The 12,822-nt window shown below is 41.6% G+C and overlaps 1 protein-coding gene across 2 annotated transcripts in view; it reads left to right on the top strand.

Annotated features, from left to right (window-relative positions):
• The window catches only part of HSPBAP1 (HSPB1 associated protein 1), a 117,626-nt gene that overhangs the window by 34,074 nt on the left and 70,730 nt on the right, over positions 1-12,822 (top strand). For both annotated transcript variants that reach the window (XM_060262175.1, XM_060262176.1), the window contains exon 3: positions 2,519-2,703. In XM_060262175.1, coding sequence (XP_060118158.1) covers positions 2,519-2,703 — 185 coding nt within the window. The remainder of the gene's footprint in view (positions 1-2,518; positions 2,704-12,822) is intronic.

The raw sequence follows: 12,822 nt of genomic DNA, 5'->3' as shown, positions 1-12,822 counted from the left end.
TCAGGTCGCAACGTTAGAGCAAATTAGTATGCAACTTAATGAAGATGTACTGACATGCTAATTTGCTGTTCGCCTACGTAGAGGCATCTGTCTAGATATACGACTTCTGTTTCAGTATATCTGAGGAAGTGTGCATTCATATGAAAGCTCATATCTTGAATAAAACTTCGTTGGTCTTAAACGTGCCACTGGACTCTAACTTTGTTCTGTCGCTTCAGACCAACACGGCTGTCCACCTGGATCTCTCTCAGGTTGCAAGTTTAACGGTGCATGTTGCTGATCACTGCAGTGGGGGGTGGGGGAAGGAATTGGTTTCTTAGAAAAAGATGAGCTTGCCTCTACTCATCGAAGCTGAGGGTCAGTTTGTTTGTTTTTTTAAAAATCCCTTATATACATAGGGTTGCCATCAAGTCTTTTAATAGAGGCTTGCAATGTGGGCAGCTGAAGCTTTTCATTGTGTGGAGATGAATTTGATAAATAATACCCCATGGAGCTTCTAAGGGAATAGGGATTTTCTCTAGGCCTGTCAGCAACCATAAGCATAAATGAGCTGGGACTTAGGTACTGATGCCTGACTTCAGCTCTTTAATGTTCCTTGGATGTTTAAACATAGGGCGTTTTCGCACTGACCTTAATCAGCAGCGACGCCCCTCTTCACCGCTCAGGATCGGCGCGGATTTCGCACTAATTGCCGCGGAGCACCCGGAAGAGCCGGAAAGTCCCGCGGCTTTTGCGGCGCAAACGGAAACCGCCAAAAAACAGTTTCCATTTGCGCCGCAAAAGCTGCGGGACTTTCCGGCTCTTCCGGGTGCTCCGCGGCAATTAGTGCGAAATCTGCGCCGATCCTGCGCGGTGAAGAGGGGCGTCGCTGCTGATTAAGGTCAGTGCGAAAACACCCATAGAAAATGTGTCTGCTTGGAAGAACAAGGATCATTTTCAGGATTCTGTTTAAAGAGATGCAGCTAGTTCCATGTGCTCAAGAGGGATCTGAATACCGTATTTGCCGGTGTATAAGACGACTAGGCGTATAAGACGACCCCCCAACATTTCCACTCAAAATATAGAGTTTGTTATATACTCGCCGTATAAGACTACCCCCTCTTCCGCACACCTTCCACATACCAAATAAAAGGTAAAAGAACATCAGATTTGAAGCAAGGGGCGAAAAAGAAAAGGGGGGCCTTGCCACGCAGGCGCAGTTGCATCCCGTTGTCAGCCGCTTTGACACACGAAAGGGGTGTGGGGAGGCTAGGTAGAAAAGGAGGAAACGAGAGAGAGAGAGCGCTCCCACCCGCTCGGTGACGTGTGGGGGCGGGGGCCATGAGCGCGGCAGCCTCTGCCGCCTCGTCCTGTACAGGCTCCGGTGCTGGCGGCGGCTTCTTCCTCTTCCCCAGCGGCACCGACGACGAGCCCTGCGTGGCCATGGGGCCCGGCGTGAGCGCGGCCGGCTTTGGGGCGCTGCTCTTGCCGCCGCCGCATCCCGTGGCCTCCTCAGGGCTTCCTTCCCCGGGTGGCGGCGGAGGGTGCCGGGGTCGCTACCAGCTACTCCTGTCCAGCCGGGCCTTGGCCGAGCGCTGATGACCCGCCGCGCCCGTGCTGGATACCACGTGATACTGGACGGTATGTAGAATGAGGCGGGCATTGGGAGGCCACTATGGGCACCGGGCGAGCATCGGAAGGCCACTATGGGCAGCTATGTCTATCCCAACTGAAGTGCACCCGGCGTATAAGACGACCCCCCCCCCCACTTGGAGGCATTTTTTTCAGGGCAAAAAAGTCGTCTTCTACGCCGGCAAATACGGTATATTTCTCAAACAGCAATTTTATACCCCACATGGCAAACCCCTTTTGATGCTCAGAGAAGAGTCAAAAGCCATTTGTGAGGCATATGTTGTTCATAAATGGAAGAAAGTTAGGTTGGACTGAATATGTTAAGCTATTGGGTGTGCTTAAAGTGCTTTTGTCTGTTCATTTGCCCAAGGAGCTCGAGGTACCATATATAGTCCCATGGCCAGTTTTATCTTCACAACTACACTATGAGGTAAATTAGGCTGAGAAATAATGACTAGCCCAGGGCCATCCGCCGGCAGAATTTTTTATCAAGGTACATTAAAAATTTCATGTTTCTTTTGTGCCTGTTAAACATGCTTCAAGTTTGGGGGTACTGAAATTTAGTACAAAGAAGACCATTGTCACTTCTAGTACCTGAATGTTCCCCAAACTTAACAATTTCCCCCCTGCTGCGTCATATTATGTTATAACCTATTTCAGAAATGAAACACTAACCATCTGAAGTACAGTTTCACTGTAAATAGCACTCAATTGTCAGAAGGTTTTTCAGCCAAGACAGCCAAGCTGCTGTAATTTTATTTGTAGGTTTATATTGCATTTAACCAGTGGTCTGAGCTGACAGAAAGTGACTGTTTTTATCTGCTAAACTGCCAAGCTCTGTATCTGTTTAGTTATTATTGGTGTTGTGTTCAATGTGCATGTAATGTCTCTTTTTATATTGCTTTAGCTCCTCTGTTTGAAACCAAGTGCAGTTACGTGGAAGCTACACTTGAAGAGTTTCTGGCCTGGAGTTTAAGAGAGCCTTCTTGCTCTTCTGGACCATTCAGTGGTTATGAGTCGTGTAAATACTGGGCCTACGCTGACTATAAATATATTGCTAGCCTATTTGAAGACAATCCGGAAGAATTCAAGGTAAGAACATAAGAGGTGCCCTGCAGGGTAAGACCAGGGGTGGCTAAACTGAGGCTCAGGAGCCACATGTGGCTCTTTCCCACATATTGTGTGGCTCTTGAAGCCCCCACAGCCCTGTCAAACAACTTGGAAAAGGCATTTCTCTCTTTAAATCACTTCTCCAAGCCAAGCCAGCCATGGCTCAGAGAATGCATTTAAACTTAAAGTTGCTTTCTTTCCATCCCTTCCCTTCCTCACTCCCTCCCTCCCTCCTCATTCATGTCTTGTGGCTCTTAAACATCTGACATTTATTCTTTGTGGCTCTTACATTAAGCAAGTTTGGCCACCCCTGATTTCCAGGGTTGGAAAATGCCGAGCTGAATTGCTTCTCAGAAGGGGAGCAGGCTGGGGCTTCTGTTCGGGGTAGTTGAGGGCAATTTAATGCCTGTTGCCTCAGTCAGAGATCACTCCAAGATATGCACAGGAAACTCTGAGGAGATTTACCTTGGCTAAAAGGGAGTCCGGGGCGGGGGGGGGGCTCCTTTGAGGGGTCTCCGGAGACGAGTTACATATTCATCATCTGCAGAAGTTTCCAGAGTCATTTATTTGACATAAGCTCGACAGGATCCTAACCTTCTTTGAGACTGCTAAACATCTAAAGCTATACAAGACTGGTGTTGGATCTGGATAACTGCAGAAAAAGGCACTGATGACTATCTTCATTCTGGGACTATTTAAAGTTAAATAAAATAAAATCAGAAGGTGGGAAATAGAGATTCAGAAAGCTTGGAAGAAGAAGGGGAGAAGGGGCGAAATTTGAATTTTGTAAATTTAAAGGACAGTGCTAAAAAGTGGAAAGGAATTTATTGTTTTGTCTACTTGCGGTTTTGGTGAAAAAGCCCCATCGTCACAGATTTGCAGCTCTCACAGTCAACACAAGAAATACATTAAACATCGCGAGATCTTTTAGCAGTGAAAACGGGATTTGGTGGCAAGAAAAGCAGGAAGTGTCGGATGGAAAAGGGAAATCATTGAAGCAGCTAGCCTACTCTAGGACTATAATATCATAGAAAAACATCGGCGGCCATTACTAGGAGGTCAAAATTTAAACAAAGTTTTTAAAGTGTTCGGGGCATTAAAAATTGGTGAAGCTGACAGAGGTGACAATTATAAGGTAAATACTATTGAACATTATTGCTGATAATTATTTTAGAAGCCTTTTGAAGGAAAATAGTTTTAAAGGGAAGCAGAAAGTCGTGACCGCCATTTTGGAAGAAATAAAAACTTTAAAAATTAATATCTGAGCCCAGGAGGCTCTGAGGACGGCGAAATTAGGCTTATTGAAAAGGGCAAGCCTTACTCTATCAAATCTGACAGTTTAAATTTATTTTGGAGAGTTCAAAATTTTCGGTATTTTTTTTAAATGTCAGAGCATAAGTTAACCCGTGCAAGGACTGCCTCAATGGAGAAAATGCAAGAGCAATTAGAAGCAATGGAAGCCAGGATGATGAAAGGGGTGAGAGACATGATAACTGCTTCTAAAAAAGAAATTAGAAAAGACATTGAAGAGCTAAGAGCTAAGGAAAGATATAGAAGATCTCAGAAATGAGACTGGTAACATCAAAGAAAGTGCAAGAGGTGGAAGAGAAAGTGAAAATACCTGATTCCACCTTGCTAAAAATGCAAGAAAAGGTGGCAATTCATGACTGCAACCACAATTTTATTAATAAGGAGTCTTTCTTATTTCTGTTTATGGAGCCACTTTGGCTTCTTCCGACTTCTTCCATTTTTTCTTCTCATAGGAATCATCTGTGATTGCACTTTCAGTATTTCGCTTTTCAGAAACTCCCACCCCTCTTGAACCCCCTTCTTCCTAAGTATTTCTGACCGTGAGATTTTACCCAGCATAGTTCTAAGTTTGTCAAAGTTTGCCTTTTTGAAGTCCAACCTATGTATAGCTTTTCCCTTCCCTAAGACTGTAAATTCCAAAATCATATAGTCCCTGCTGCCCATAGTGCCCACTATTTCCATTTCATCAATCAATTCTTCTTTGTTGGTGAGAATCAAGTCCAAGATAGCAGATCCCCTTGTTTCCCTCTTCACTTTCTGGAAAAGGAAGTTGTCAGCAAGACAAGTCAGGAATTTATTTGACCATTCATTTTTAGCAGAGTTGGACTCTCCCATGATCACTGTGCCCCTTCTCTTGAAGAACTTTGCAGTCTGTTGTAGGAGTATCTCATCCAAGTCATCTGCCTGGCTTGGTGGTCTGTAGCAGACCCCCACCATAATATCACTGTTATTTTTTACTGCTTTTATTTTTTCTCAGAGACTCTCAACTGAGCTGCCATGCTCAGATTCACATATTTTCTCACAAGTGTATACCTCCTTCACATATACTGCTATGCTTCCACCCTTTCTCATTTGTCTGTCCCTTTTAAATAAGTGGTACCCCTGAATCCTAATATTCCAGTTGTGAGTGTCATCCCACCAAGTTTCAGTAAGGCCTACTATGTCATAGTCTCCTTCCTGTATTAGGACTTCCAGTTCCTCCTATTTGTTTCCCATACTCTGTGCATTAGTGCAGAGACATCGGAATCCATGTTTTATGCATCCCGAGGATTTAGTTTCCGTACATACCTGCAAGTTAACGTTACCTATTGTATGAGCTACTCTCTGCAAAGCTTTAGTGTTCTTACCCACAGTTTCTGGCATCATACGAGGCTTTGAATTATTGTCTCGCTTCCTCATACAATTTCGTTCAAAGCCCTCCTTATTAGGTTAGCAAGGCTGTTACCAAACACCCCTTTTCCTACTGTCGTAAGGTGCAAACCATCTCTCGATAGACCACCATCTCGAAAGCGTAAGCCATGGTACATAAATCCAAATTTTTCCTGATGACACCATCGATGTAGCCAGTCATTTATTTGAAGTATTCTTCTTTCTCATCCTAAGCCATAACCTTCAACAGGAAGAACTTATGAGAACACAACCTGTGCTCCCAGCTCCTTCACCTTCTAACCCAGAGCCACGTAGTCTTTTCTAATACGTTCAAAGCTGTGATGGGCAGTATCATTTGTTCCCACGTGGATCAGCAAGAAAGGATAATAATCTGTGGGCTTGATAAGTCTTCCAATCCTTTCTGTCACGTGCTGGATGCGTGCACCTGGCAGACAGCAGACCTCTTGGGATGCCAAGTCCGGTCGACACACTTTGGGAGCCACCCCTCTAAGCAAGAAGTCTCCAATTACCACCACCCTTCTCTGCCTATATTAGGGAGTGAAAGCTGCAGGCTTCTTATCCACAGGATCCTGAGAAACTTTCTTCAGGCTTCATGGAGGCTGGGGAAGTAGCCCTTGTTCCAGTGGTTTGGAATCAGTTACTGTGGGGAGATCCTGGAACCTATTGCTGAGCAGCAGAGGCTCAGAACATCTCCTGATTTTCCTGCTCCTTTGGGTTACAATTTCCACAAACCCTCCTCCTGCGTTGGGTTTTCTTCCAATTGCTGAACTACCACTTCCTCTTCCTCCTCTTGTCCTTTCAAGAGTGCCTCATGGGTTCTGTCAAGAAAATCCTCACCTTCCTTTATACGCTGTAGTGTGGACAATCGTGCCCCCAGTCCCTGTATCTTCTCCAGCAGGGCTACTAAGTTACACTTGCTACAAGTGTAATTGCTGCTACTCTCAGGTAGAAATACAAACATCCCACAGTCTTTACATGTCACTGCCTCAGCTCCCTCACCAACCAAACTGCTGCGATCCATTTCAAAATTTGCTCTCTTTATTTTGTCTTCCTGTAAATTTCACTACCAACTGCCACTTGAAACTACTTGTGAGGAACTACCCACCTTCCTACAGAACCCCCAGGTTAAGAGCCATAGGCCAAGAGCCCTTTGATTCACGCCAAAGGCTTGTGCCTCTCGCAAGGAGGAGCCTTGCAATTTAAAGGCTCAAGCCCCCACCCACCTCTGACTCAACAGCCAGAGCAACAGTAGAGGGTGGGGCCAGCAACCACCTGCAGGCAAACAGGCCTTCCTCTCTCAGCAACAGCTACAAAAAAGACACACAAAAACAATCAGAAACCCCTCTCCAGCAGGTACGAAGTACTCACACAGTTCCCTCCCATAGCAACCCAAGGAATGCCCCCCAGCAGTTTTAGAAAAGCAAATCAACACTCACCTTACCAGCAGTTTTATCCCAGCTGCAAGTACCTTCCTCTAATGCAGCTGAGCCACTTCTGCCTCTAGCAAGGGAGGAGCCTTGCAATTTAAAGGCTCAAGCCCCCATCCACCCCTGACTCAACAACCAGAGCTACAGTAGAGGGTGGGGCCAGCAACCACCCCCAGGCAAACAGGCCCTCCTCTCTCAGCAACAGCTTACCAGCAGTTCTGTCCTAGCTCCAAGCACCTTCCTCTAATGCAGCTGAGCCACTTCTCATTTGATTCTGGAATAGGCAATGACATTAGAAGGAATGGGTTCTGTGAACTGCATATTACAAGCCCCTTTTCCCCCCACAAGCACATGATTCTTCTCAGACTCCCAACTCATTCCATCTAACAGCAAACTTTATGATCTATCCATATGACTATCAGCAGGCAGTGAAATGGGGCTATCCATAGAAAACATATGAGTTGTTATTTTTGTTAATTAGATATAGAAGATCCTACATTCAAATCTGCTCTGCCCCAGACCAATCTAGATGAGGGCTGAGGATACCCAAGAGCCCCGAGTGATGAGGGCCATTGAGGGTTTATTAAAAAAAAAAAGGAAAACAGCCTGAGAGGAAGGGAAACTGTTTATCTCTCCTGTCTCAATTCTGTATGGGTCCCGGAGTTGTAAGGATAATAATGCTGGTCTTCCTTATAGAATTCCTCTGTGTGCGTTAATCTTTGTAGAGTATTTTGTTCTAATCTTCTCAAAAAAGGTAACAACATCCAGGAAATCTGCTGATCATTATTCAACCTCACTTTAGAGCAAATATTTATTCTTGGTTTGAGGGGGGAGGGAGTTTGAACAGTTAATACATACCTGCAGGATTGTTGTAAAGACTGCTGAAGTAATCCTGTGTGAAGTTCTTTGAATCCTCAAAAGCACTATATAAATGTACAATGAGTGGTTTCAATTGAAGATTTCTGCTGACAGAAGAGGAAGAATTTTGGCTGCCCCCCCCCCCCGCACTCCAGTGCAGACATCTGACTTTTCACTTACCCTGTTTCTGGGGGTCTGCTGTCCCCCAAGAGTAGCATTTTGGAGACCTACTGAGGTGCAGTAAGAGAGGACATTAGGGAAGCATGCTCCAATGATAGATATCCTTCCATCAGAGGAATGTTTTTGGTAGGATCCAAATCAGTAGCTTTAGGAAGAGGCAGAATATAATTGCTTTAAATAAGAGATACTTGCAGATATGCAAGCATGAATATTTGGAACTGATGTGTCCATCGCTATATGTATAACTAATATGCTTTCACTCCCAGTAGCCTTCATAAAAAATAAAAGTGAAATTTTGTTTAAAGACAGAATTTCGTTCCCTTCTGACAAATCCTGATTCTTCATGGAGTTGTGTGTGAAACTACACACACACAGAGGCTATAGGTAATGCTCTAAAGGCACCTTTTAATGTTCCATTTCTCAAGGCATATGATCCGGGCCTTGGTTATACTTATATGAGAAATCTTTGATGGAATACAGAGATAACAAATATCCATTTAGCCTCAAGGACCTTTGGGAAATCTGGCAGTAGACATTATACATTAACAAAGAACTACTGCTGCCATCTAAAAGAATTTCCCCCCTGCTGTGGGTGGAAGACGGCACCCATAGGGTATTAATATTCCTTCACTATCACTAATGCTGGTCAATATCTGGCTCTTAATTCTGCATTCTTTTATTCGAAAGCATCAGTAATTCTGGTAATGGTGCATTTCACATAATAGTCCCCCATATTAGACTGTGGTAATACTACAGCTAACGTCACAGCTTTGCCCAGAGTATTACCAAACAACATATAATTCTCTGGTATTCTGAGGCTGAAAGCTGGTTTGTCTGTGGCGTGGAGAAGCATTCCAATGTCAGAACAAGACCCCACAAGATTTCTTAATCTCACCATACATGCCAAAGAGACTTGCATTTATTGATTTTATTTTCTTATAAATTCCCATGATTCTTTGCTTTTTATTGAGATTTTAATTGGATTTTTTTCTTAGGTGATTTGAAGGGTAAAAGAACACCAGTTATGCATTTTTTATTTATAGTGATTAATAGAGCCATTTAGAAGTTGTTTGAAATTAAGATTGCACTGTTTATCATTTACAGTTGTGTGGCTTAAGGTTATGATTCCATTATTTTAACATATGAGCAGTATCTCACTTCTTACACATTTTTTATTCTTAATATTGCATTAGAGAATTCTGAGATATAAATCAGAGGCATGATATATGCATGAAGCTTAAATAGAAATGAGACCTCTTAAATTGACATATGGTTATATTAGCTCTATTGTAAGCAGCAAGCAAAATAAATGTAATTCACAAGTAATGTGCCATCTGTTACGGTTGGGATACTTTTAAACTGCCTCTCTTTTAGCTTTGCTTTTTTTACGTAAAAAAGCACTCACTGTGCCAAGATTTCAGTGCTTGCCAAATTCTTTTCAGATCATTTGTTAAAAACTTTTTTACTCATGATTGTATCTGGTATTTCTCAAGGTGGCGGCATTTTCACCAAGCTCTTTTTAAATCTGATATTATGTTCTCTCCCTTTCTACTTAAGTTGACAGAGTACAGAAACTGCTTAGGTGTGAGATTAAAGTGCAGGGATGGTTATTGCCCTTAACTTTATCACTGAAATAGTTATATTGGATTTTAAATTGTATGTCTTACGTAAAGCTAGAACAACTTTTCCTTTGTGGGTACTCGAAGCCCCTGATAAATGTTTCCATTAGGCTATTGTATTCTTTTCTATAAATCAAATCAACTTCTAGGAATTACCTTACTCAATTGGAAATTTATCATTCACCTTGATGATGTTGAACCTTACAAAAAGATACGCTACCTATAGAAAATTTGCAGGTGATCTTGTTGGTACAAACAGTAGCCCCCCAAAACTACATAATACCTTTAACCAGGATAATACAGAACACTGTGCAGGCTTTTGAGCTCTCCAGAAGTCTTCATCAGCTGGATGAATAAAAATAGAGGGTTTGGGGGAGGGTTCAGGTCCTGATCTTAAACTCTGTCGTCTGCATCCGGGGTACAGTTCCCTGCAAATTTGAATAGATGCTCTTTGGAGCTGTTTTCAGGTAGCACTTTTAGCCTTCTGAGAAGAAGAAAGAAAAAATGGCAGCTGCCAAATGAAAATATAAATGTCAGCAGCTGATATAATGTCTCTGTACCAAAATGGCTCTGCACTAAATGGAACACGTAGGTACCTTAAAAGGCCAAAAGTGGAGGGGAAATATGGTAGGCCTTATATTAACTTTTTTAAAAGTGGAGATATATTTGGAAGGTACACTAGGTAAAGGGCTGGTAGAAGCTAGGCAGGATGATGTCGTCTAGAAGTGGAGGCAAGAAATGGCAAAAAGCACAATCTCTCACCAAATATCTTCCTCTGACTAAAAAAATCTCACTTTCTGCAACTTTATGCATATTTGCTGTATTCTGAAGTATGTTTCACTATATTCAATGGGGGCTACTCCTCAGTAAGCGTACATAGGATTTGTATCCTTTTACAGCTGATTTTAGTATTTCCTAAGCAATCAAGGGATTAGAGGTAGTTGACCTGCTCTGAAGAAAGCTCCAGAATAAAACCATATAATACCTTTTCATTAGGAGCAACTAAGATAACACAAAGCAGTATGCAACCTTTTAAATCTTCAGAACTATCAGTACATCTAATTCTCAGCCTATTTTGTAGGTACTTAAATTCAGAGATTTGAGTCTTGAACAGACAAGACAGTTCTTTCCACAAAACTGAAAAATACCACAGCTTTGTAGAAAAATCTGGAATCTATTTACGCTTTAAAAAAAGAATTAATGGAACTCACACCTATAGCTTTCACATATGAATTCTTCCAGTGACCATTGCTAGGCAACTCCGACAGTATTACCAGCCTTCAAATCTTAATTTCTGTTAATAAAAGGTAGAGGGAGAGGCCAAGGCCTTTTTCATGTTAAACACAACTGGAACCGGTGTACCGGTGTTTCTGGGAATCACCAGAAACAATGTAACTTTCACAAAACAGCGTTCAAATATATTTAGTGCCAACTGAATTGAACAAAAAGAACAGAACATTGAGTATACAGTATAAATAGTGTCCCCACAAAGTCTTTCTACAGTCTGAAAGTCAGCTTCTTCTAATAGAAACAGGGGTGGGCAAAATGCTTTGAACTCAACGTTCAACTCTAAATGGCACGGATGAAGTAAGGAGGAATCAGTTATTGCAAGACTCCTCGCGATTTCGACAGAATGTACTTAATCAGCCTCCTCTCAACATTATGCGGAGCTGTTAATAACACAACATAAATAAACAATTTGGAAAATAACAAAAACCCATTCTTTCTTACAAGAGGGCTGATGATGCAAACTCACCCTTAACTAAATGTTCTTTGCACATGGATTAACGCGTGCTCTTCTACAGGAGCTGCAGGCTCTCACCGTTCACATTCTTAATCACTCATTAAATTGCCAAGAGGTGCATGTGCTTAAAGGGGCCCAGTTCCAATTAGGAATGATAAATAAAACTGGTTTTACAAATGTCCCTGTTATCTCTGAGTTCTTTCAACCCAATGGTATGTATCATTCACAAACTGTCATGTACATTTACTGGACATAGTCTGCTCAACCTTTCAAAATGCTACAGGAATAAATAGATATAAATAAAAGATACAGGTAAAAAGATGTTTAGAAAAAACCTCATTACAGTCATACCATGACATTAGACTTGTCTATTTGCTGGCTGTCATTTATAGAAACGGTGAAAAGTCAGTTGCTAAATTCATGCCTCTAGGTGCCATGGACTGCAACCTATATATCCGCAGGCTCTCTTGTTGCAATAATACCTTCTCAATGTTCTCCTTAACAAAGGGTTTGGGGCGGTATTTAAATAAAGCAAAAAACCTCAAATCTCTAGGCAGGTACCCACTTTCAGAGAGATGCAAAAACATTGGTGTTTCTGGCATTTTCCTTTCAAGGCGTGCCCTATGTTCCTAAATTCTAACTTTAAAAGCCCTAGTTGTTTTGTCTACATAATAAATTCCACATTTGCATATGGATGCATAGACCAATTGTTTGGAATTGCAGTTGACATAAAAGTTGAAAAGTATTCTTTGTCCATCTACTAGATTAATAAAATCCTTAATTGTCAACATCATGCAACAAGCAGAACAGTTTCTGTAGGGAAAATTGCCAGTAACCACCTCCTTCGTTCCCTGTTGTAATTTGAGGTTGGCTGAGACCAATTTGGACCTCAAACTAGCATGATTACGATAACCTATTTTGGGAGGTGTCTGTTTTATTGATTTTAAGAACAAAAGAAAACGCATAAGCACAGATATACAAAAGAAAAACAAAAAGGGAGAGGGGAAGGGCATATATAGAATGGGAAAGGCGAGGGAGAAAAGAAAAAATACAATTATATCAATTTTAAGTCTACCTCCAAGTAAAATATCCAATTCGTTCTACCTGCAAGTATAAAATTCTCCATATATCTTGCCATCTTTATCTTCCATTATAAAACATTTTTACCAAACTATTATTTACAATACAACTCTGAACTATTCTTCTTCAGCACATATAAATCTGAACAAGTCAGATCAGTCTCAGCACAAAATTTACTACTTTGGCTTAACCTTGTTAAAAAAAAAACACCCAAAACTAATGTATCAGTTTATCACTATCCTCACTATCCTCATTAACAGAGACACAAAAAATTCATATCTTTATACTTAAAAAAAAAAAAATACACCCTGGTATTATGTCTATTTCAATATAAACAGTTTCTCCTGGGAGACATTATTAACAAAAACATATCTAGCAGTTTACATAACATCTATATTGTCTACCTTTTTACCATTTATCCACCTCTTGTATCCCTATTGGGCTAGGAAAAACAACTTTTTATGACCCAAAAATAAAAATCTCAAACCTATTC

Source organism: Heteronotia binoei, chromosome 21 (assembly GCF_032191835.1).
Source record: "Heteronotia binoei isolate CCM8104 ecotype False Entrance Well chromosome 21, APGP_CSIRO_Hbin_v1, whole genome shotgun sequence".
In the NCBI taxonomy this organism is placed as follows: domain Eukaryota; kingdom Metazoa; phylum Chordata; class Lepidosauria; order Squamata; family Gekkonidae; genus Heteronotia; species Heteronotia binoei.
Note: the sequence above shows the minus strand (reverse complement) of the source record. Positions and strands in the feature narration are given on the sequence as shown.